We start from the raw sequence: 25902 nt of genomic DNA, 5'->3' as shown, positions 1-25902 counted from the left end.
GGAAAGACCACTGAGATCATCTAGTCGATAGATTCACCCATCACCACTGTACCACTAAGCCATGCCCCTCAGTGCCACATCCACACGGTTCTTGAACCTCCAGGGATGGTGACTGCACCACCTCCCTGGGCAGCCTGTGCCAGTGCCTCACTGCTCTTGATGAGAAGAAATTCTTCCTGATATCCAACCTGAACCTCCCCTGGTGCAACTTGAGGCCCCCACGTCCTATCAAACATGGGTATTAAAAAGGCCCATGGGTCAGATTAATCCCACAACATAGGCTGACAAAAGCAAGGTATGTTGCAAATATATTGAAATAAATAGACTCACCATATCCTGATTTTTTTACCTTTGCGTTCCATGGGTTCAAACTTGGATATAATCCAAGTCTATTTTATCCATATTTCTCCTGCTCAGCAATGCTACCTCTAAAATACTTGAAAACAGCCAGAGAAAGAAATGAAGATCAGAACATCCACTGTCACTCTCATCTTCTCTGTTACCACGGGTTATTGTATTGGAACCTCCATCCCTCCCACCAGAATATTGTGAGAGTTGTTTATGTGTGGAGCAACTGACATATCTTTCCATGAGCAGCAACTGAGGGAGATCTTTTGTGTTCACGGCATATTTTGGTGAATCCATACAGATTAAGTTGAAGAATGAAGCTTTTCATGTTTTTAGTCCAAAAAACTCTCACAGGTCCTTTCCTTCCCAGTACTTTAAGTATTTCTTCATTGATGACAACACTGTGATCCCACCAAATTGTCTTAAATTGGTCACTTTCAACCAGTCAACAGAGTTTCTGTGGAAAGCTGAGGGCTGAGGAGATGCTGGCTTTGCTCTCCTCAGAAAAAACATGTGGGAAACATCTGCGTTCCTCTACGTCAGAAGCCAGGAGTTGGACTCAGTGATCCTTGTGGATCCCTTCCAACTCGGGATATTCTGAGATTCTATGATCTTGCACTATTACTTGCAGGAAAATGTCATTTCTTTTTGCCTTGTGGCTGCAGAGCTCATTGCTGGTTCTTTGCCTTGCTTGGATTCTCGTTCTGCAGCATTTCTGTTTGAGGAAGAATGGTGATCTCTTATTTCAGGAATATTTCTCCAAGGGAAAGCGTTAATAGCTGTAGGCATGCTGCAAGTTAAAAGGGACAGCATCTTTGCATATTGTGTTACGGGATTAAATGGGTGAAGAACAGATGCAGTATTATGACTCATTTATGGGAGCGGTTGCTGCTTTTAACGGGTCAAGTAAGAAACCACTGACTCGTCTGTGTGTTTCACCTGATCCTCAAGTCCAGAATTAAAGCATTTTGTAAAAGCGTTCAATGCCAGCACCAATAGTACACCATTCTAGTTCTTTTTCTGTAGAAAAAAGTGGGCTTTTTTAGTTGTGTTTAGTTGAAGACGAGGCTGAGCTTAATGGTTTGCACACGTAAAGGCCTTTAGGCTGTAAGTTACTGTCACGTACGTATTAACACTGACGGTGGCGGTACCCGCGGCCAGCCCTTCTCGCGTCACCTTAGGGGAGGCAAGGCGACCGACCGCAGAGCGACGCCATCGCCGCCCTAGCGCGCCCGCTCCCCCACAGCACTGGGGGTTACACGGCCGCGCCTGCGCGGGGGGACGGAGCCGAGCGGCGGAATGAGAGCGCATGCGCGCACTAGCCCCGCCCGCGGTGGGAATCCCCTCGCCCACCGCCGCGCCCCGCCCACGCCGCCGCTTCCGGGGCCGTGGGCTGCGCCTGGCGATGGGGGCTGAACCCCGGCGGGCGGCGGGAGGAGGGTGGCGGAGCTGTCCGGCCGTGGCGGTGAGCGGGGCTGCGGCTGGGGGTTCGGCATCCTCTGCGGGGGAGGGGATTGCTCGGTGGGCCCGGAGCGGCGCGGGCTCGTTGGAGCGGCGGGGCTCCGTTCTGTCTGTCACGTCGCCGCGCGCTCTGACGGGGCTGTGCTGGGGGCGCCGGGCGGGAGGCGCCGTCCTTGCCGCGAGCAGCGCGCTGCTGCCGGGGGCTGCGCCTTGCGCCCGGCCCTGCCTGCCCTGACGTGCTTGGTTGTGGCTGGACCTCGGGGTGCCGAGCTGTTTAAATCTTGAAAAATAGCAGTGGTTGGGTTGCTGTAGCTTGCTTTCATTAGTGCCGCTGGAGCCTGTTTTCCGTCATCTCTTTTGTTTATGTATGGTCTTCTTCACGCTGCCGTAAGAATCTGGCGCAGGTAAACACCCCAAAGTAATGACCGTGGTTGTGGTGTCGGAGTGGTAGCGCGCAGTGTCAGGTTGACAAAGGCTTTGGCAGCATGACCGCAGCGTCATTAATAACTTGTTTTTTGGTAGCTGGTGTGAACGTGAGGTGGGATGAAGGTGGAACTCGCATAAAAGCAAGAAACTTTAGGGAACTTAGCAATTCCTAAGCTGCTCATAGAGCATTTCAAACAAGAAACAATGATGCTTTTGTTTGGTTATATAAAGTGTCAGCACTGATTAGTGAGACTCTTGGTATTTTTCCGTCCTCTGACCAAATCCTCACAGCTAAAAGTACAGGGAGAGCAAAGTGTTTTATTTCCAGAGAGCTTGTTAATGTGCTTCGTGTCGTTTATGACTGAGGACTGTTGTTAGGGACGCTAGAAATGAAAGGCTTGGTGTCTGGCCCACCTGGCTGGAAATCAGGAGGCAAGATTTGTAAACTGGGGAGGTTTTAGCTCAGCACGTGTTTACCACCTTCTTGAAATATGTGGTAATATAGTCTTAATAGAGTGTATTTGGGTTAGTAAGATGCAATTGTAAAACCTGGGTTGTTTTGCACAGTAGTCACAGTAACCATTGTGCTATATGGCAAGTAGAGATGGCATTTCACGGGTATGGCTTGCTCCCAAGTGCTTCGAAATAGCATACGGGCTGGATGCACACTACTTTGAAAAGCATGCAGAAAAGTATTCTCAGAAGTACACTGAAAACTTGGGAAAAAAACATTGCCAATAGGGATGATAATCCCTAACGATTATTAGGTGCATGGTTGCGGTCTGATATGTAAGCGGTTTGTCTTCTGATTGAAAATGCTCAATTATAGATATGTAGTCCAGAAATCAGTGTTTTCTTTTCAGACTTCTCAGGATGCTTCCAAGTGCTATTGTACGAGTCTTTCCCTTTGGCTTTATACTGTGGTCCTGTAAAATACTTGGCATATACATTTTAAAACACACTCATTTGTAAAGTTTTGAACTGAGAAGGCTGAAAAATAGCATGGAATTTCATTCACTAGGATGTGCTAATGCTTGAAAAGCATTATTTTTTCTTAAGAACAGATGAGGTACGAAGTACATGCAATACAGAATTGGTAAGGATTTTGTTTTCTCTACCTGGAGCATCTTTAAATACTCATCTTCAAATCAAAACACAGTAGGAACTCTTAATGTTTGTAAGGCTCACTGTGTGCAGAGAAAAGAGGAAACCTTTTTATGTGAAACTTGAGTTCTCTATTATGTATAGCTTGTCTGACTTTAAATGTTACCATCTAGGATTTAGAGCGTGCACTGAGGAGTAACAGGCAAAAATGCTGATGTCCACTACTAAATAGGGTTTTTTTTCTTTTTCTTTAAGTGAGTGGATGGATGAAAGTTTTCCTGAGCACTGAGTCGCTGAAATGTTTTGCTGTTTGAGAGTTGTGAGAAGGTAAGAAATGTTACTGACTTAATTGGCATATGTTCAAGCTTGCTTATGATTTGCACGTATGCAAAACTGATGGACTGTTTTTTGTTTTTTTTGTTTTTTTTTTTACTTAATGCCTATTTCATTGGCTTTTTCATCTGTACAGCTTGAGGTTATCAACAGAGCGTGCACAGTTGAAAACCCCCAAAAGCTACGTGCTTGTTCTCAAGTGAGAAATCAAGAAGACTCCAGACAAAGCAAGGGCTTTAAAATAGCTTACTTACGAGAAAATGATATTCTAAACCTGAATATGGCGTCCAGTATATTACTGAGTTATTAAGTTCAGTGTGAAAAAACGCATGAATATGTCTGTAGTAATGAGCTTAATTTAACAAAGTTTTTCGGTGCCAAAACTATAAGCAAAAAGTTCAACTTGAGAGAGATGTGAAGAAAAAGTGAAAGGAAAGCTGAAGGGAATTATTCAGTCAATAAATTAAATCTACCCTAGAGCGTGATTGCACAATGTGTTCTGGTGGAGATTGTGTTTCATATCTTTCATGGTGTAGAGACGGCTGTCCTCAAAGTGGTTGTGACCTTGATTTTTAACGCAAAGCCTTTCTCTGCTCTTTAAATCGGAATGAAGCTATTGGAATAATCTATTGCTGCTTCTGCAAGAAGCCATAAGCATCTCTCTTGCACTTTCTCTCTCTACATCCATTTTAATTAATTTATTTTGTCACTTTACTTGAAGGATGCCTCAGAGGTTCTGTCTTTCACCTTCAGTGAGTGAATTCATCCTTCCGTCACGCAGACTAATTTTGGCCTTTGAGCGTTTCTCTTTTAAGCAAGTTCAAAATAGACTTTTGGCTGGAATCCTGAGCCTTCCTACTAGCATGACAGTGTTGTTTAGATACAGAACAAGGAAAATGAAGTTGTCGATACTTGGCCATTTTTCTTGTATAGAATACCAGATGGAAGTGATGAATAGTTTCCAGGTACATTGGAACTTTTTTTCCTGACTACTGAAAGCAGCATGCAGTGTAGCTGGAGAATGGATATGGAAAATAGCATACAAGCAAGATGAAGAGAGAAACAAGCGCCCTTCTTCCTCTCAGCAGCTGCACCTAGTAGGGTGTGGATTTCTTACATGGCTGTTAATCAGAAGTTGCCATCGCGTAGATAACTGATTGGATTTACTTCTGTTTTTTTTTTTTTTTCCTTTGCTGGAAAGAATTTTTTTTACAGCTTTGCATCCACTTTCTGCAAAAGAAAAATATGCAGAGAACTGCTATTTTTTTCTTCAGTGAGGCAATTGGTTTTGTATTTCTGGATCCAAAATAGTAATGCGTATGTTGAAATGGACTTTTCATGCAGGGTGCTCTGCTTCCTTTCTTGCCAAGGCAGATAGAGCTTTTTCCTTTGTCACTGAGCAACTGTGGCACTTTATTGTCGTTAAGAGCTTTTCCACTCCATAAAAACATGATATTACCATAGTACTTTCCCACTTCAGTTCTTCCTGATATTATGAATAAGAAGATGATGGCTACTTGTTGTGGTTTAACCTGGCAGGCAGCTCAGCACCACACAGCCTTTCTCTTGCTCCCTTCCAGTGTGATGGGGAAGAAATTTGGGAGGGAATAAAAGGTAAAAATGGTGGGTTGAGATACAGATGATTTAATAGGCCAGAAAAAGAAGAGAAAATTATAATAAAAGAGTATACAAAACACATAATGTAGGATGCAGTTGCTAACCTCCCTGCTGACCCATGCCCAGCCAATCCCCAAGTAGTGACGTTCTCCTGGCATACTCACCTCAGTTTCATTGTTCAGCATGACACCATATGGTGTGGAATATCCCTGTGGCCAGTTTGGGTCAGCTGTCCTGCTTCTGTCCCCTCCCAGCTCCTTCTGCACCTCCAGGCTTCTCGCTGACAGGACAGTACAAGAAGCTGAAACATCCTTGACTGCTCAGCAGCAACTAAAACATCAGTGTATTATCAACATTATTCTCATCCTAAATCCAAAACGGAGAACCATGCCAGCTACTAGGAAGAAAACTAATTCTATTCAAACTGATACCTGGACAATATCCACCCCGTATTCCGTGTGATTTACGTCATGCCATTTGATGTGTATGTGCAGATACTGTTCCAATGGGCTGTGGGCCACCCTCTAAAAAGTCCATGGAATTAATTTAGTTTGTAACTTTGGCCTCCACCTGTCATGACAGTCCTTCAGGGCAAGAGAGATGGTGTGCAAAAAAAACATTCCTCTGCTCAAGAGGGAGGTTATAGTGGGTACACACCATGTGCTACTCTGGGATTTTACCTGCGTGACCATGGAGAAGATATATGGAAATAGGATGGAAAATCTACTTTGACCCTAGAAGGCAGGATTATGTGAATTGCGAGGCAAAGCAAGCTCTGAAAGGGGCTCTTCCAAGAAAACAGCTGCTCCAGTTTCCAGTGAGCAGTTTCTCAGACAAGTTAGATGTACTGATCTTATTTCTTATCTTAATAAAGAGGCTTGTAATTCACATTAGAACGTAGAGTATAAGGCCCTAGTGGTCAACAGCACGCTGCATACCCAAGAGTCACGCCACTGAGGAGCATACAAATAACCAGCAGGTGGATTGGGCTGCTAGCATTGAAGTGGCTCGGGTAGATCTGAACTGGCAACATAAGAGTGAATTATTTTCAGCTCAGTAGGCCCATGGACACCTCAGGCCATCAAGGAAGAGATGCAGTGTATAGATGGGCTCAAGATCAAGGGGTAGACCTGACCATGAACAGTACTGCACAGAATTTCCATTAATGTGAAATGTGTACTCCAATAAAGCAAGCCAAATGGATAATGCTTCACCGGTACGGAGGGCAATGGCTGAAATATAAACCTGGGAAGGCCTGGCAGGTTGGTTATGTCACACTTCCACAAACCTGCCACGGCAAGTGCCGTATACTTACGATGGCGGAAGCAACCATTGGTTGGCTGGAAACATATCCCGTGCCCCATGTCACTGCACAAAACACTATCCTGGGCCTTGAAAAGCAAGTCTTATGGCAGCATGGCATCCCAGAAATAACTAAGTCAGACAAGGACACTTGTAAAACAACCTCATAAACACCTAGGTCAAAGAGCATGGCATTGAGTGAGTATGTCACATCCCCTATCATATACCAGCCTCTGGGAAGATCAAATTATACAATGAACTGTTAAAAACTATGCTGAGAGCAGTGGGTGCTGGGACATTCAAACATTGGACATGCATTTAGCAAAAGCCACCTCGTTAGACAACACTCAGACAATTGAGCTGGCTCTGCCCAGTCAAATCTCTTATGTACTGTAGAAGGCAATAACGTCCCTGTAGCACACAGGAAAAACTTGCTGGGTAAGACAGTCTGGGTTATTCCTGCCTTGAGCAAAGGCAAGCCCATCCGTGGGATTGCTTTTACTCAAGGACCAGAATACACTTGGTGAGCAATAGGGCAGATGTCCCCATCCTTCTGTGTACCTCAAGGGGATTTGATGTTGGGTGAGAATAGCCAACAATTTAAATTCTATGAAGTTAATTGATACAGAATGCTTTATGTCATTGTTACTGTGGTTGCTCAGTGCCTTATAAGAAGCACTCGGATTAATGAAGAATTTCTGATGGAACTGGAGCTAGTTTCAGCATACAACAGTCCAACACCATGCATCATCCCTACTGACCTGAAGGACTGTTATAACAGATGGAGCCTGAAGTTATGGGTGAAACAAGATCAGTGGACACTTTAGAGGGATGGCTTGTAGCCTATGGGAATTATACTGTGTGTATATATCAGGAGGCAAGAAGGGTGATAGTAATTGATTGTGATGTATGGGAAAATGTGGGACTTGAACGTGACGTAAATGATATGGAATAAGGGGTGGATATTGTTCTGGTTTCAGCTGGGATAGAGTTGATTCTCTTCATAGCGTCTAGAATGATGCAAAGTTTTGGCTCTGAGAGAAAAACAACATTGATAACGTAGTGATATTTTACTTGTTGCTGAGCGGTGCTGCACAAAGCCAGGGGCATTTCAGCTTCACATACTGTCCTACCAGCAACAGCTCTGGGGGGATGCAAAGAGCTGGGAGGGGACAGAACTGGGACAGCTCACCTAAACTGGCTGAGAGGATGCTGCTTTGGTGTGGTGCTGAGCTATAAAACTGTGGCGGGTTGACTGGGACAGAATCACTGCTCAGAAACTGACAGCATCAGCCAGTGGATAGTGAGCAATTGCATTGTGCACCACTTGTTCTGTATATTCTTTTTTTTTTCCTTTTCTGTCCTATTATCTGCTTTTATCTCAGCTCGCGGGTTTTACCTTCTTTTGATTCTATCCCCCATCCCACTTGGTGGGGATTGAGTGAAAGGCTGTGTGGTGCTGAGCTGCCTGCTGGGTTAAAACACAACACATAGTAAAGAGTGTAATTATTAATAGTTTCCAAGAGATGGTTCCCAAAGTACAGAGATGAGGGCAATACAGAATACAATACCAGATTAGTCTCACAACTGGTAATTTTAACATAGGTCAGTGTTACACAGTAACACTGTGAGATAGTAAACAGCTCAAGAGGGAGCATAGACAGCAAGTAAGGTGTTCCCTAATGCAACTGTGAGAACAAGCACAACAATTCTGAGAGTAAAAGGATCGACACTGTAACCAACAACTATTAAACTAATGTAATGCTTAGAACAATTTTAACAGGCTCTTGTCAGATCTGTTGTCTCAACCTTCAGGCCCCACATCGGGCACCAAAGGTGGTTTAACCCGGCAGTCAGCTCAGCACCGTGGAGCTGTTTACTCTCTCCCCCAACAGTGAGATGGGGTAGAGGATCAGAAAAAAGGGAAAACTTGTGGGTTGAGATAAAGACAGTTAAGAGGACAGAAAACGAAGAGAAAATGATAACAGTAGAAGAATATACAAAACAAGTGATGCCATTGCTCATCACTCGCTGACTGATGCCCAGTGAGTCTGTGGGCAGCACCCCCCAAGCCAGCTCCCCCAGTTTTACAGTTCACCACAACTCAGTATGGTAGGGGATATCCCTTTGGCAAGTTTGGGTCAGATGTCCCATTTCTGTCCCCTCCCAGCTATTTGTGCGCACCCCTCCCCAGGCCCTCGCTGGCAGGGCAGCATGAGGAGCTGCAATATCCTATACACAGAACTATACCAGCTACTAGGAAGGAAATTAATTCAGTCTTAGCTGATACCAGGACATTAGTCTTGGAGTCTTTCTCAGATGCTACTAGCAAAGAGGTAGAAGTTTTTGCTTGTATTAAATGATGTAATTTTATCTTCCTTTTAATGTACACTCTCAAAAATCGTCTTCAGTCAAAACAATTGAAAATTTCATCAGTCTTCTTACATTACAAGTTTTCCTTCCCACTTTTCTACAAAAACTTTTCCTGTTTTCAGCCGGCTGACTTTTAAGACCTGCTAGTTAAATATTTGCCTTCCTCTTAGAGGCAGAAACCATTAGCTTTAACTGCTTTCACATTTCTAATTGAAGAGCTGGAAAGGTTGACAGAAGAAGGGTAAAGTAAGGGTCATAGCATCTGCTTGACAACTCAGCTATTATCATTTAACATTTCCCAGTATTGAGAGATACTGCTTATTGTCTGAGCAGAGATCTAGGGCTTTGGGGGTATTTTTAAAATTAGCAAAAGCAATCAGAAAATAGTCTCACGTGTTCCTGCATCAAGGATTATTATTTGGTATAGAATTCTGAGTGACTAGCTCTTTGTACAAACATTCTTGCTTACTATTACTATTATGCTACTATATAGTTACTGTTTTATGTGAATTGGAAGCAGCTTTGTCTTTTCCTTGCCATATATTTTCTTACTGGGGCTTGTAGTCTGATTGGATGATACTGTGAGGAGTAAAACAGTATTGTGTTGCTAAACAGAGCAGAATCCCTATCCCTTTCAGCTGCAAACTAAATGAATGTTAATCACACAGGGAATGACTGGCCAGTTGAATTTGTTAGCCTGCGAAATCAGATGAGGGAGAAGTATTACTAAATGTTTACACTTTGCCTATTCCTGCCATTTTTATATATACTGTAGTTAACATGCTGCTTGGATATCGGCTTCGAGTCATGGTAGGAAATGGTGGTGGTCTTCGATTCAGAACTTTTGTCTCCCATTTTAGTCTTCTATTACACAAGTATGCTCTTTGCAGAACTGTTGTTTAATTTGTGCATGATCGAACATATTCGATCTTAAGTATTTTTTCTACTTCTAGAACTTAACTGTTCTTTCTGTTCTTACCTGAAACAGTCTTCCTATCACTGGAATTCATTTTTGTCCTTGTTTTCTTCTCTTTCCGTGAAGATCAAAGGACAAAAAAGTACTGTCATCTTTTACTAGATGCCTATAAAAGAGTATTTTTGGGAAGTGAGATTGAATTTGTTTCAGAATTGTCATGACCATATGGTCTTCAAATGCAGAACTTTTTTGATTGAATTATGATTATTTCTGGGTAAAATTTAGTACTCTTTGGCACTGCTTGAAAAAAAATTGGAAGGCTGTGGTTTTAATTCGGAGGTTCAAAAGTATATAAGGGTTGGTTTTTAGCAGCAGCTTCATGGATATCTGCAAAAAGTACCACTAAAGCCAGTCTTTATCATTCTAACTACTTGACTGGGGAATTATCATTTGAGTCTACTTGAGAGGAAAATGTTATTGTGCTTAAATGTCTTTAATCAGCCATTAGCATCCACTATGTCTGGAACCTGTTAGGTTTGCTCTGTATTAATATGGCGTGGTGAGTCCCAAGGGAAAAAAAAAATCCAGCCCTCAGACTTCTAATAACACTTTCAAATGATTATATTTGCAGCTGAGAATGTTTACTCCATTCTGTCACATTCTAATGTAATTTATATCAGTTTGTCACTTGGTTGGTTGCATCATACATAAACATTTTATTACTTTGTTAGGTTATGTCTGGAGAAGATATTGCTACAATGCATTATTCAGTCAAGAACTTTGTCAGGAGCTGATGCCATCCATGCTCTCAAACCTTTCTACTTTGCTGTGCATCCAGATTTCTTTGGCCAGCATCCCAAAGAGAGGGTAAAAATCTTGCAGTGGGCTTTCTTTGTAAATGTGACATATGTCAAGGATGGGAGTGATATGTTTTCCATGCTGTCAGAGTGGAGAAAGCACTAGGACTGAATGTAGTTGTTGATTTCAAAAGAGCAAAAGGAGGCACTGTTTTTTTAAGGCATCTATCCTTGTTAAAAGTAAACTTTTTTTTTAATATATGAGTTCTATTTTCTGCTTAGTTGTGAAGAAAATATGAAATTCTTCCAGCCTAATTTATAAGACTTACTACTTGAAAGGCCGTACGTTATATTTGAAATCAGTTGACTTTTTTAAGCTCAAAAGCCTTAGAAATGAAGTTTGTACAGGAATGTACAAGTACGTACATCATGCAGTGAAGTCACGCAAGATAATTATTCATTTATGCTGAAAAGATGAACTATATGACTATTCAGTAAGAGCAGCTGGCAGATGGTAAAAACAAATTCTATATGTGAGATTAAAAAGGTTTAGATTAGAACTGGCCACGTTTGTAATTCTGTTATTTTTTTTTTAACAGGCAGTAAATGAAAACTCTCTGAAGAGGTTAAATGGCTACTTGGAGAATCTACAGAAACCAGGATTTCACTCCTTTAAGCCAACTCAGCTTACTTTTTATGTAAGAGAAAGAGAACCAAACTCTTCTAATGTTCAAGATTCCTTCGGTACTTCAGGTGCTTTTATATCATGCAGAATGTATCTTCCTGTATTAAAACTCTTTAAGAAAGACCGTTCCTTAACCTTTTGCAGTCACAATGACTTTTCAACTGAATAAAATCCTGTCAAACCATGAAAATGTGTATTAGATGAGACTAGCTAAGACTACCTCAAGTAATTAAACAATTTGAGTTTTAAAAAGCATTGAAAGAATGAGAATTTGAGGTTGAGGTCAAGTGACAGTATGATGAAGTAAAAATCATAGTTGTCAACTATAGTTATTGTGCTTTTAGTACCACTATTTGTGTTTAACTGGAACAACAGTAGGGTCCTTGTTTTCATTAAAGACAACGTGTAGTACTCAGTATCAGGGTGCTTGTAGGATCAGCAGGAATTTATTCTGAAAGCAGAAGCTCTATGTTAATAACTGAAGTATGAATTCGCCACATGGACTTGTAGCTTTGAGACTACAGACAATATTGCTACATTTCAAATACAGGTTTTGATTAATTTTGTTTTACATATTTGTCTCTGCTGGATCAGCATGCCCTATCTAACAGAGGAGTTTCATGTTCTGTATCCTGCTGGTCAAAAAACATGAGCTAATTGTGAGAGACTCTAGTAAAAGAAAACAAAATCACACTGTATTCAAGAAAATAGTAGCAGTATGTTCAGTCTATCTAAAATAGTGATTTTACAGTTTAAAAGCTTCTCCTGCTTTTTACTCCAGTACTGGCTTGCTATCTAATGGAGCAATTAGTCCAAACACTTAACTATTGGACCTTAGTTTTTATCCAGTGTGCAAGCGTAATGTTCTGTTCTGAAGCTTTTGTTCATAGTCTGTGAAGAGCTGTTACAGTACTGCATTTCCACAGTAAATTCTAAGCAAATTGATGATCAGTAATAATACAAATTCTGTGTTGGACTGCCACTGCTAAGGCAAAAGCATTTTTTCCTGGGTTTTACTGCATCTGTAGCTAGGTTTCCAATCTATCCAATCATTCAGTTGCTTGAAAATGTTTACAGTTTTGGACACATACAATTTTAAAGGTTAAAGTGCTTTCAGTTTTGTGGTGAATATTGAAAAAACAATGTGATATTAATTTCTACCTATGTGCACCTTTGCTATAGTTCTTACATGAGAGAAATGTGAAAGCATTTAAAATAACATTAATTAAATAAAGCTAATTTTGTGGGACTTGTATTTTGTAGGGTTTCGAGCGGTCAGTTTTACTTTACGGACACGAGATCTCCTGAGCACAGTGTTAGATATTCTCAACTCCTGCAGTTTGTCTACAGAGCATATTCAGAGTTTGAGTGTGAACTCTCAGCCCCATAAGGAAGCAAGAAGCACGCTGAACAGACCTATCAAATGGGATAAGACTTACTACTCATTTACTGGATTTAAGGATCCTGAGGAAGAACTAGAACAAGCCCAAAGAGTGGAAACAACTTTAACGTATGTAAGGCTTTTATTTGATTGTGTTTTTGTAACATAATAATACACAAAAGGAGGTAATACATGAAAATTAATATTAGAATGTTTTAAGTTGCCAGGTATCGTGGCATTGTGCTTCTGATGTGTTGTTCAGGGTACCAACCTTAAATTAAGGCTATTATAAATACTAAACTTGCATTAAATGCATCATGATTTAGAAGTTATTTGTTTATAGAAACCCTTTTCATAACAATGAGACTTAATTCAATTTGAAATAAATTTAACATTGCGGTAGTAGCATCTTCAGAGCAAAAAATATCCGTTATCCTGCATAGCATTTCACAAGGAGGACTGCTGTGCTTATGCTACTGTAAAACAGTTAATCTAGATTTGCCAAGTAGACAATATTTTTTTAGTTATTTTTACACATTTACAAGAAACGATGCAGCAAACAGTTACGCATTAACAGTCTTGTTTTAATACCTAGCCATTTGGCACTGGGCCTCCTTTTTTGCTCAGGTTTGTATTTTTTTTTCCCTTAGAATACCGTATAAGGATTGAAGTATTTGTTTATAAAAATGAGAGTGTGAAAATAAGCCCATGCTACGAACAAAGGCTAAATTAAAGAGTAACTTTCTCCTACAGATAGAATGGTTTGTTTATTCAAAGCCTTAGAAGTGCTCCAGGAGTCACATTTTGATGGTTGTAATTACTGGCAAAAGAACGGTAAAACTTTGACCCGTGAAATCTGTGTTCGTCCCAGCTCTGTAAGAGTTGTGTAACGTGGCCCTTTAGTACCACCTCCTGTATTTGACAGTCTGTGAGGATCATTTTGGGCTTGGTTTGTTTGTTCAATTAAGACGTATGATTGGGAATTTCTGTCATTAAAGCACTAAGTTCTGAAGCTGCCTCACTATATAAATAGCACTAATCTGCTGCTCTCCACCTTTCACAACTCTCAAAATCTAATTGTTGTAACATTATCAAAGTCTTTTGGTTTAATTTGGTGGCCTAGTCCCCAAGACAAAAAGCACGAGATTTTCTTTCTTAATATTTTAAGGGGAAGTGCTTAGCTGTTTCAGCTTCTGTCCTATACTTTAAAAAGACTTTTTTCTTGTAACTCAAATTCTTACTGCTGAGATTGTTTTATTTCAGCTAAATGTACTGTTTGCATGAGAGAAAAAAAAGCATTCTCCTTTTTTTCCTCTTTTTTTTTTTTTTTTTTTTTTGCAGATCCTGGCTGGATGATAATGAAGCGAGTGCAGTTATAAAGCTGAAGAAGAGTTTGCCACTTAGAGAAGAACTAGAACGTTTAAAATTTGAACTCTGTCATCAACTCCAGCTCTCAGATATCAGGTAATAAATTACATCCTTTGTATCTGCATGAAGGCAGTCAAAGCAAGTAAGTGTATAATGTCGTGCCGTGAGCTTTAAAGGCTTATTTCAACAAAACAGCTATATCTCATTTATAATAATGTTATTGCAATGTGTAAGATTTGTCCACAAGATTTCTAGTGGGGTGAAAGTTTCCTGGTACAATCTACTCAAAAAAACCTAGCATTTGTAACTCATTACACAGACTCACTGTTTTTTTTCAGGGGTTATTAACCTTCCAGAAGTTGTGTTAACCTTCCATTGTTTAGAATGAATTCAAGTATCAGGGACCTGAAAAATAAGTATATTAATAGAAAGCTACTACTTGTGAGCCTCCAGTCTGATGCCGATGTTTAGAGGTTTGAAAAATAAAGAATGAGGTTGTTGTTAGCTTTATTCCATGAGTACATTTAGGATGATTGAAGAGAAGATAGAATCTGTGAGCCACCTTTTTATATCCCTCTGTGGTGCTACTGAAAGTCAAATGGTATTGGCTAGGTAACAGTAGGTTGTTATTAGAATGACATTATAATAGATTGAATTGCCTTATAAGTGCTATGGTGTAGTGCCAATCGCTTCATCCCGAGGAGTGGCGTTTTGCCAGTCATGGATTTCTCTAAATGAGATGCAGTGAGCTGACCAAAGCCAGCAGCTAAGCACGTGAGGACATACACCACCCATGGGATCGGAGGAACGCAATAGGAAGAGCAAAAGTGAGATTCTGTGGAGCTGTATAAACGTGTAACAAGTGGAATGAAGCAAAGCTGTGTGTGCAAGCAAGACAAAATAAGGAATTAATTCACTAGGCAAGACCTCAACATTCATAACAGTTCCTTGAGATGACAAAGACCATATCTACTTATGTCTCTGTCTCCTTCTCCTTTTTCTGAGCTTTTATTACTGGGCACAACATCAAATGGTCTTGGAATATCCCTTTGGTCAGCTGGGATCAGCTATCCTGGCTCTCTCCTCTCCAAAAGTCCAGCCTGCCCTCAGCATGCTTGCTGATGGGGACAGAGTGGAAGAAAGAGGGAGAACCTCAATGCTGTGGCAGCCCCGTGCAGTAACAGCCTAAACATCAGTGTGCTGTCAGCAGTTTTAATCGTAAATCCCAAACACAGGGCTGCTATGAAGAAAATTAAGTTCATTCCAGCCAGACTCAGTGCAATATGGGAATGCTGATTTCCCATTTTGAGACAGTTTGATATCAGTCACAGGTTTGACTGAAGGTTAAGAGCAGATTTTTTTTATATGCTGGGAGAACTATGATTTAAACTCTTTTTAAAATGTAATTAATAGCTTTGTTTTGTCTATGATGGAAGTGATGTCAAAATTACATTTATTAAAGCCCCCAGCGTAAAACCTGGCTACTGTATCGTTTAATAAAGGTATTATTATAGAAACAAAAATTTATCCACTGTAAAATATGATTTAAAAAAAAATAAAATAGCGTAGTTTTTTGAGCTAGGACTCAAAAAAAAAAAAAAAGACAACTTCCTTATACACAGTATTTGCTCCTCTAGACAAACATTACCCAGTGTGCAAACAGAAACTGCATGCCACATGACTGAACCAAATACTGGGTTGTATGTTGCTATTTACTTTCTAACCCCCATCTTATTGGGCAAGATTTTTGGGTTCTATTATGTCCACCAGCTTTTGTATTTGTTTTTCTTAGAGAAGTTTACTGTCTCTTTATCCCATATTGTTGTTGGTGCTTACTTCAAGAGAGATTGTCCAATTGCACTTAGGCTTTTATCTCTTCAAATAGCATATGACATGGACAGCTTTTCAGTTGGTCTTTGCTTTCATTAGTGTCAAAGAAGTGTTACTTTTTTGAGTTGTAAGCCTCTTGTCTGTATGTCAACTTATCTGTTGCTTTTTGTTTTCTTTAGTTTTTATAATGTTGAGAATGAAATGCTCTCAATTGTATTTTTATTTAGGTGGCAGAGAAGCTGGGGTATTGCTCATCGCTGCAGCCAGCTGCACAGTCTAGGTCGCTTAGTCCAACAGAGACCTGAAGTATTAAAGAATGTTAAAGGTATATTTCCATTACTTGTTTCATATATCCTAATATAGTACTGATTCGAAGGTTAGCTTGAGTCTTCTGTGGCAAGGGAACTCTATTGGTTTTCATGATTGCTTTTGATAACTGCAGGAAAACTAGTCAGGCTTACTGAAAAGCTGGTCAGAATTTACATTGTAAGCTACTGGCTGTTTTTTTGAAGTGACCGATCCTTCCATTGTATTCACTACACTCAGCTTTTATTTTACTTCGCAGTAAATGCAAGCTGAGTGAGGTGAAGTCACTAGACTAAGTAGTAAAAACAAAAATCCAGCCTGTGTCTTTGAAAGGGTGCGGTGGTTAGCAACAGTTTGTTATTCCTAGTAGATGCAAGACAGAAATGGTGGTAGATCTCTGAAGAGTCAACATAAGGAGGACTTACTAGAACCCCTTTAAAAACATATTCTCTTATCATCATAATGTGTTCCATAAAATACTTACATTGAAATCTCTTCCCAAGTAAAACTACAATATTCCATAAACCTGACATAAAATTCTTCCAGTTCCACTGTTTGACCTGCGGCAGTAGCTCTTTGCTGTAATTGTAACACTTTATGCCTGTCCTCAGATACTCAGTTTTGAGTGAGTAGGAAAATAAATAATAGATTTAAACTGTATCAGATTTCAGATTAGTTTCTTTACCCACACGTGCTAAGGATGTAAAGTACTGGAGAGGTCCTGTGAGCCTGTTGTATCTCCCTTTTTGAAGATCTTCAGTACTATGCCAAATAAATACTTGTCAATAACTGTACAGGTACAGCTGATCTTGCTTTGGGGTAAAAGGATGGACTAGGTGCCTTGAAGTCAGTGTTGCGCTTTCTTAAGGATTTTGGAAACATGATTGCTGATAGCAGGCTCAAATTTCAGTATACTTAGTTAGAGACATGGGTTCAAGAGAACCTTTGTTTCTCCCACAGATACTTTTTTCACATAATTGTCTGCCTTTGCCATCTAAACACTTGAAGAGCAGTAACTGGTCTCCTAATTGGAAGCCATTATATTTAATTTTTGTCTTTTTTTTTCTATCTCAGAGATTCCTAATTACTTATTTCAGTCTCAGCTTTGTAGTTCTTACAGCGCGTAACATCGGAGGTGGAATGAAACTCCTTTTTTACAGTTGTCCACTACAATTCTTTACAAAGGCTTTACCTGCCCTTTTGGAGTCAAGAATCCTGGCTTGATTGGCACGCAGCATTTTATTTAGGGATTTATATAGTTACAATCATTTAATGTTCATGCTGCGTAGCTTACAAATTGTCATCTATTTGGTGGCAATGAAGTTAAGTGTTTTTATTTATGCTTTATTTTTTAGACTCTGATTTTGGTGCTTGTTACATCCCAAATCTTATTATTAAACCTTGTCTTGTACATCAGTACCACACACTGAAGACTTTTTTTGGAAGCTCATTTTGATAAAGAGTTGCCTGTGCTATTACCCTGAAGAATTCTTAAGAATTTTTGTACTTAAAAAAATATATGTACACTCTGAGCCTTTTATGTTGTTTCTAATCTTTCTTAAAAACAAGGAAAAAACTTATAGGAAGACATTTCTGGTGGCTTGCATGCTGCAGAGAGCTTTGTGGAAGTAGTGTTGAATGGCTGTGCTAATAGTTCTTCGACCTTTACTGTATTTCTATATATTTCAAGTATATAGCATATATTTCCTTGGGTATATGTTATTTGTACAGATTATTTGAAGATGCTGTCTGCTGATATCTTCTCTTTCTAAAAAAAAAAATTGTAAGGAAAAAGTCAAGTTCACTAAAAACCTACCGAACCTATCTGTTTAAACAGGGTGAAAGCAAAAGCTAGTTATGGTTTGTATGGAAAATTGTTGAACTAGAGTTTTCAGGAATAATTTTTTTGGACTTCGAGAATAAGGAAAGCACCTATTCATTTTGTTCGTGCTAAGAAAATGTGTTGCTTGTCACACATTAGTAGCATGCTTGAATCTTAAATAATGGTGTGAATGATTACAATCATGACAATTAGTAAGGAGCTTTCTTCAATCTCTAGGACGCACAGTGGTTTTTACAGATCGCTCAGGTATGAGTGCGGCAGGCCACGTAATGCTGGGGACCATGGATGTTCACCATCACTGGACCAAAGTAAGGTTTCAGAGCAAATGGTATTGTCTGTTGTTCTGACATCCTTGTTTAAACTATAACCAAAATATTGTTGCTGATTACTGATGAGTAATTTAAAGGAAAAAACATGGCTGCTAAGTTTAGCATAACCTTGTACACTGCATCCTAAATTTAATCCTGCGATGTATTCTTACTAAGAGCAATCTTTGTCAGATCTTTACTGCTGCTTCTACTAACAAACCATTCTCATCTCTGATTAGATATAAATAACACCAATAAGTTATTCATTGTTCCAGTCTATAAGCAATAAATGCAATAAGCACTGGCAGAATATTTCTTCATCTATAAAGAGGTCATTCCCATGAAGAATTTAGGAATTCTGTTCTGATTGTTGAGGTCAATGGGACTTAAATGGAGTTGTGAAGGGATCTATTCAGTCGATGGCTGCTAACCAACTCCGTCTCTTCACTTTGTTCTTTTAGGCAGATGATGTAGGTGTTGCAGAGATTTATCTTCAGTGAATATGCAAATTCCACTGCTGTTTGTGTAAAGTTCAGATTCAGTAAACTTTCTGGCATCCTATAAATAAAGCATGATGTGCAAATGCATGTCACTTTAAGGAATTTTTCCTGAATCTTGGTTATTAAAATGTTAGTGATAGTTCTATCAAAAATATTTCCATATAAAGGAGATAATTAGAGGAATTTTGTAGTTTGGAAATTTCGCCCAACTAGAAAATAGGAATATTTTATTTCTGAATTCCAATTAATTATAATGTGAGAACTGAGCACTTAAACCAAAGCTGTATCTGGTGGTGATTTGGATTTTTGCCTGTACGTTTCACTGAGGGAGAAAAAAAAACATGTTTTGTTAATATTGAATTATTTATCGACTTAACAAAGTGAGAAACTAGAATTTAATTCAAAGCTCTCTACTCTGAGATTTGTGTTGCTAGTCATTGGAATACAAGTATTTTTCTAATTAATACTGGGGATTGAAAGCCACTCTGTTCCTTAATGAGATAAAGGTTTCCTCTTTCTAACTTGCCAAAAGCTGCTTGGATTCTAGTACTCTCTCTCATATTTATGAAGTGGTTATTCTGAAATCACTTGATTGTCCCAGTAGAAGTATTTCTTTGAATGAAAAATTATATTCTGCTAAAAAGTGGGTAGATGGTAGGTAGTGACTACTACAGACTTTCTTCTTACGGCCTTCTCTCTGTCACCTACCTTCTACATCTTGACTCACAAGTCTGATCACATCTTAATCTTTTCTGATAGAGGTTTGTAAATTAGATGTCTGGTTCTTTCCTCCCCTCCTCCAGACTCCAGATAAACTACATTATTAACCAAATCCTTGGAAAGAACTAGTCCCAGCAACAAAGGCTCTCTGCTTTTTTGAGAACTGATATATAAATTAGGTTGGCAAAAACACTCTTCTTGACAGCGTATGGTAGATACACGTTTTATGTAGGCCTTAGATTATAATTTGCTTTAAATCCGGGAATGTTAATTCTATATATATGTCATATTGGTGCATTTATACTGTAAATACTGAAAATACTCATGATTTTTTCCATTATATCTCACCCCAAAATGTATACGTACAATATTTCTTTTTTTTATATATATATATTCCTTGATTGCTGTTTCCCATGTTTTTTGTGGGGTGTTTTTTTTTTTTTTTTGCACTGTTCAGTGTCTCTTGTTAATTTTTTTCATTTCTTAAAATTGAGTTGTACGTTTGGTAACAAAAGAAGTGTTTGTGTGTGTCCCCGCAGATTTTTGAGAGATTGCCAAATTATTATAAACTTCAGGAAAGGCTGCTGTTCTTGGAAGATCGGATAAGCCAACTTCTGGGAGGCATACAAGTTATATATGTAGAAGAGCTGCAACCCCTCTTGACTCTGGAAGAGTACTATGACACTCTGAACTCCTTCTATAACAAATTACTTGACAGTAGACTGCCTTTTCATCCACAGAGTCTGAGAGGCTTGCAAATGATTCTAGAAAGGTGAGTATTTGCAGGAAAGATTTATTTCATTTAAAGCTTTTACTTCTTTTTGTTACACTGATTATTGCTTTCACTAAGAAGAAAACTAATAATAATTTCAGATTTTCAGTGTGTCAGCCTTATTTCTAAAGGTTTTGTGTGCCTTTACATGGGTTAGGGAAAGAGGCTGAAGGAAATGATGCGTATTTCATTCAAGTTGGAGTCAAAGTTGGAAGTTTTATCTTACGTTGTTGTGCTGGGTTAAATCAAAGGTTTTTTGCTGTCAGAACAACATTTATTTGTATATAACGATGTTGATACTTCTAAATATTGTTGACTGTGTAGCTTATGAAATGCAACTGAAAGATTTATGTATGATATTTATGGATGTATCCTTATGAACTGAACTATTCTTATGAACCGAACTTGATTATTTTTTTTACCTAATATTCTGATTATCTATTGTTAATCTTACTCTTACATTCAAAATCAATTTTATAAGTAATTCATGCAAATAGTTACATGGAAAAAGATCTTGTTTTTCATCTCCGTCATGTTTCGTTACAGTGATAGGTACACACCAAGCTTACATGAATTTGGACACTTTACCATCCCAACAGTCTGTGATCCAGCAACCCTTCAATGGTTTATTATTGCCAAAGCACAGGAAGCAAGAGAGAATCTGAAAAGAAGGGAAGAGTAAGTGTTTGTATCTCAGTACATTTTGTTCATGAAAATATTTGCACATCATATTTCTTACTTGTAGCAGTGCTAGAACTTTGAGGATAGCATTTTTGCTCTTCTGGTGAAAAAATAACTTCTGTTTGTAAAGCAAAACTTTACCTATCAGCTTTACTAAGTTGAAAATTGAAGTATGCTGTGAACACAGTTGTTAGGAAATGGCTATCCTTCATATTGTAGAAATAGTTTGTTCTTTGCTCAGAAATAGAAGATCTTTGCCTTTGTTGGTTTTTTTTTCTTATGATGTTCCAAAAGAAGAGGCTTTCCCCTTTTTCCCTTTCTTTTCCACCCTTTCCCACCTTCCCCATTGGAGGAGTCCTTGTTATTGAATAAGAAAGTCAACAAACTTCTACTTATTTACACTGAAGTGACAAGATTACAACAAGTGAGAAGTTACAATACAGTGACAAGAAAACAGTAAAAACAGCTGAGTCTGACTAGAGAATTATTTCTAGTTGTTACTCAGTTGAGGAAAATATTAGTTAGTGCATAATGAGGGGAAGAGAAAAACTAGGGGTAGAATGATGGAAAAAATACCTCCTTGGCACTTTCTTACAGATGCTAGTGAGAAGAGAGATGGCTGTAGTGAGTCACAGTACTAGCACTTATTATATGTCATGGAACTAATATTATCCAGCACACCTGTACTTTTGTTGCTGACCTTATACGTTGTATGTGCCTTTGAGGATTAAGAGCACAAAGTGGAGATACTGATTTTATTTTGGAGGAGACACTGTGATGTGTAACTGGGTGGTACTGTCCATTCACAAGTTGTTAGCACAAGTTTATTTTTCTGCTTTAGAAAGCAGATGAATTGTTGAAACATCACACTGTCACGGGCATATGTATGATGCGTAGACCCAGCATGTTCTCTGACGGGTGTTTCAGGCATGAGCCTTACTGAAGGCTTTATGGTTTTAGCTCTGATCCGGTGCCTTGGGAGGGTTCGTGTGGGAGATGGACTTTAGTAAAGCTTGGAGGTTTACTGAAGTTTGTGCATAACCCAGGCACTGCTCTGAAGATTGCTTATTTTTGCCATGTAAATGGTAACTGCTGGATGGTGCTCTATCCAGCTGCCCATATTTGGCAGCTGGAAATGTATGTCTGTGGAGGTTGAGAGGGATGTTGTAGCAAATGTGTGCACTTGCATCTGGTAACACACTGCCCCCGAAACCCTCATGCTACCCCACATCATCAAGACTATCCAGGAAAAATGACATCTTTAGGTTAGCAGTGAAAGAAATGTGGGGCTCCCCTCCGAGTATAAGCAGCTGTGTTGTAACAATGTAAGAGGCAAGCTAAGTATCTCAGCTCTTCTGTCTGTTGGATGGTTGCTGGTTTGTGTAAGTAGTTGAGAACAGCTATACTTGGTCATATCAAAGGTCTGTTGAAACCTCATCATCAGTTAGCTTACGGAAAGGCTGTATGAATGGGGCAATTCTTTGTACTCCTCTCCAGCTTTTGACAGTCTGTACTTGACTAAATACTTGAAGCTGGAAGCACTACCTCGTGTTAAGAGCATTCACTAGATCTTTTTTTCCCTCTAATTGTCTAATTAATTTTTTGAGCCAGCTACTGCTTTGTGGCTCCAGTGTATCCTGTGGCAGTAAACTGTACAGTTGGATTATGTTTGCCTTCCATGTTGAAGGAGGAACGAGATATTCTTTGTTTTGTAGACCTGCAGACCGATGATTTCTTTTGGCACTCTTGTTGTTGTGCTATAGGTAACATGAAACAGTTATTCTGTATTTATCACCTTTTTGTGTGTGTGTGGATATGTCTTATTTCTTTCTTGTTATCATCTTACTGAATCTGAAAATTCCTTTTCCATTTAATCCTTCCTTGAACGGAATTCATTCTGTACTTCTGATTCTCCTTAGCCTCCCATGGTTGTTAAAGGGAATCTGAAATAAAGTATTTTGAGATGCACTGGATATTCTTTGCACATGCAGATGAATGTTTTACATGCAGTAAATGGCATAATGTTGCTGGAATTCTGTATGGCTCAATGCGCTGGAGAGTTTGGATGCTACTGTTCTACAAAATTGTGTTACCTCCATGAATAACGTCAGTTGTCTAGTAACACAGGATTTAATATGAATCTGCTTCACTTTTGCATAGTATCTGTTTTATATTGTGTTTTATTGAGGTATAAGCATCCTCGTGGAAGCAACTATAAATAAGCCTGCATTTCTCGCTGTGTGCAGCTAACTTGATATCCTTAAGGGAGCTTGAGGCTTCACAGAAGAGGAAGGCTTGGCTCACAGGTGTCAGAGAACGTGCAGTGCTGTGCAACTGCAAGGAGATCTGCACTCACCTCAGACGAAGAATGGTGTTGAGCCCCTTCAGCAGAGATTTAACGCAAGTCACATAGTCTCAATAGCTGCGAGCACACTTAGCTTTGGGCTCTTCTCACAGTACTACTTATTGGATGAGAGGTAGCACCAGCTCTGGATTCTGAAGCCTCACTGAATAGGTACAGAGTCATCTCACCTCTGATGCTGCTTACACTATCGGGCCTAGCTGAATCCAAGCCAGGTCTGCTCTGGCCCGAAGCCATGCAGGAGCTGTGGGGGCCTGTAAACTCAGTCTGTAGCAGTGTGCTGTTCTGATCACTAGCTGGCTCTAGAAGAGGTATACCTATGTTAATGTGGCACAGTGCCTGAGCTACAGTCTTCCTGAACCTGAACTGTATCCAGATCATGCGACCCACAGTTTGAGACTCTTGGTTCTGCAGATTAACTTTATTTCTGAGAAGCCTGAATTTGTCATGTGGTCTTACTACAGTGTGTCTAAGGTGAATTGAAAAAAAGATCTGTGAGCTCTTAATTCAGTATTCTGTATGCTTCCTACAATTAGTAAGTTATTAACACATTTAATGCAAGTCAGATGACTGTGCCTGTCATCCGTTATTTTTTAAGAGGTGCAGAGATCACTGGTCTTAGTTAAGAAGGCAGAGTAGTTTCTAATATGGTTTTACCCTTAAAGCTTGTACTTTCATGGTTATTTGGGTACTTCTATCTCACATTAAAAATGGAGTCTACCAGGGCTTTTCTTTTTGGTATTTTTCCAACCACTTGGTTAGCAAAAAAATAATAATAATTCTGGAGGCTTTGAAGTGTGTTGGCATGCCACTGCACATAGTCATGGAAGCACACGTAGTCTAGCTTCTTTTTTTTTTTTTTTTTTAAAGTTTAATATTTGTACGAATTCTAATTTTGTCCCTGCACATTGTCTTTGTTTGCTAGGATGATGATTACAGAAAAAGAGCTGATCGATACTTCCACTGAAAAGTTTTCTTTGGATCGGCTGTACAAGGAACCCAGCGTCACCAGCGCACAGATGATAGATTGTTGTAAGCGGCTGCTGGAAGAATCATTACCCTACCTACAAGGCATGCACCTTTGCATTTCGCATTTCTACTCCGTGCTGCAGGATGGAGACCTGTGTATACCTTGGAACTGGAAAAGCTGAGGACATATCTGATAATCAGATGAATTGTTTATTTTCTGTAAGAGGCTATAAATATGAGTGTTTTTAAGAGTAAATTATTTAAATCTGTATTTTGATATCCTCAAATTTTCTTCTTACCGATGCTCAGAAGGGACTGGACAATTTGCACAATGCACAGTGTTACCAATTCTAGGTAAGACATCTGTACGTTCTCTGTACTACTGTAGGAGTCTCGGTGTACGGTAGCAGTGTGAAACTGCGTTTTTATAGTTACCAATGAAAAATGTTGCATTGCAAGTCTGCAGAAATGTGCACGTATATTTTTAATATACCTAAGTATTGTTAGATGGACGTCCTTAAACATAGAGTATACTACTCAAACAAGACACTACATGTTGTCTTAAAAGATTTTTTTTTCAGTACGGAAACTGAATACATAAGTTATCTGGTGGCAATGTTGGCATTCCATATTGCTACTTCTTAGTGAATTTAAATTTTTAAAAAAATCAGAGTGCTACTGCTCTGCAGAAGAAAACAGTACATTAACTTGGTCTCTGCAGTACAGTTTCATATGCTGGTCCAATATTGTTGCCTTAGAGTTTCAACGTATGCCAGTTGTGCTGTCTGCATTTACTGTAAAGGAGGTATCATTCTGTTGTTTTCCAGCATTTGCTTCATAAATACAGACCATCCTCTTCACATCTGCTACTAACAGGTTGCAAATCCCATTCACAGCACTTACTGCCTGAGTAGTTTAATGGATCATCTAAGGAGAAGAAGCGCTGGTCTGAGTGGGATTGTCTGCAAGAATAAGTACTTCTCAGTGAGAGAAAGGAGCTAGCTTGCAGTAAGGCTCTGTAGAGCAAATGTATATCTTTACTGGTACTTTATTCTTTGAATAAAATGAAATACAAAGTGTGAATTTGTCAGCACTTTTTTTCATTGTAATACATGCCAAGATGTATTTTGTATGTGGGTTACTACTTTGCAAAATATCCTTTGAGAAGTAACAGCTTAATGGTTCTGGACTTTAATTCACCTATAACAACTGGCAAAAAATTTAAAAAAATAAAAATAAAAAGGATTGTCTGATGTTGACCTGCCTTGTATTTACATCTGTACTGGGGGGAAGGTAGTTGTTGGGGTTCCCTGTTTTTTTTTTTCCCTTTTAAAAGGTTCAGTTTTAAGTTACTTTGTTGCCAGTCTTAAAAGAAGCCACTATGATGTCAGGCATGTCTGTTTATACAATGCAGAGGCAGAAGTAGAGATAATCTTGGGCCCTTACTTTAGTCACATTATCAGCAATCTAAAGATTGAAAGATGATAAAGTTCGAAAGAT

At 39.2% G+C, this 25902-nt stretch overlaps 1 protein-coding gene across 2 annotated transcripts; it reads left to right on the top strand.

Moving 5' to 3' along the window:
* On the top strand, positions 1664-25652 carry TCAIM (T-cell activation inhibitor, mitochondrial). Of its 2 annotated transcripts, none has more exons than XM_021387766.1 (11): positions 1664-1813; positions 3595-3666; positions 10612-10747; positions 11277-11421; positions 12626-12872; positions 14085-14207; positions 16169-16266; positions 18307-18398; positions 20158-20390; positions 20937-21068; positions 24359-25652. In XM_021387766.1, the coding sequence occupies exons 2-11, from the start codon at positions 3638-3640 to the stop codon at positions 24582-24584; spliced, it is 1461 nt and encodes a 486-aa protein (XP_021243441.1). In that variant the 5' UTR covers positions 1664-1813; positions 3595-3637; the 3' UTR covers positions 24585-25652. The 2 variants fall into 2 exon arrangements, with proteins under 2 accessions (XP_021243441.1, XP_021243439.1); XM_021387764.1 differs by having other exon boundaries at positions 11277-11430.

The sequence above is a fragment of the Numida meleagris genome, chromosome 2 (assembly GCF_002078875.1).
Source record: "Numida meleagris isolate 19003 breed g44 Domestic line chromosome 2, NumMel1.0, whole genome shotgun sequence".
Taxonomy (NCBI): Eukaryota; Metazoa; Chordata; class Aves; order Galliformes; family Numididae; genus Numida; species Numida meleagris.
Note: the sequence above shows the minus strand (reverse complement) of the source record. Positions and strands in the feature narration are given on the sequence as shown.

Bases quoted from the DNA above. Each gene is read 5' to 3' on its own strand.
- TCAIM (XM_021387764.1), top strand. From the start codon at position 3,638: ATGTTTTGCTGTTTGAGAGTTGTGAGAAG. The intron at 3,667-10,611 runs GTAAGAAATGTT...TTACTTTGTTAG, and splicing joins TGTTTGAGAGTTGTGAGAAG to GTTATGTCTGGAGAAGATAT. The intron at 18,399-20,157 runs GTAAGGTTTCAG...GTGTCCCCGCAG, and splicing joins TTCACCATCACTGGACCAAA to ATTTTTGAGAGATTGCCAAA.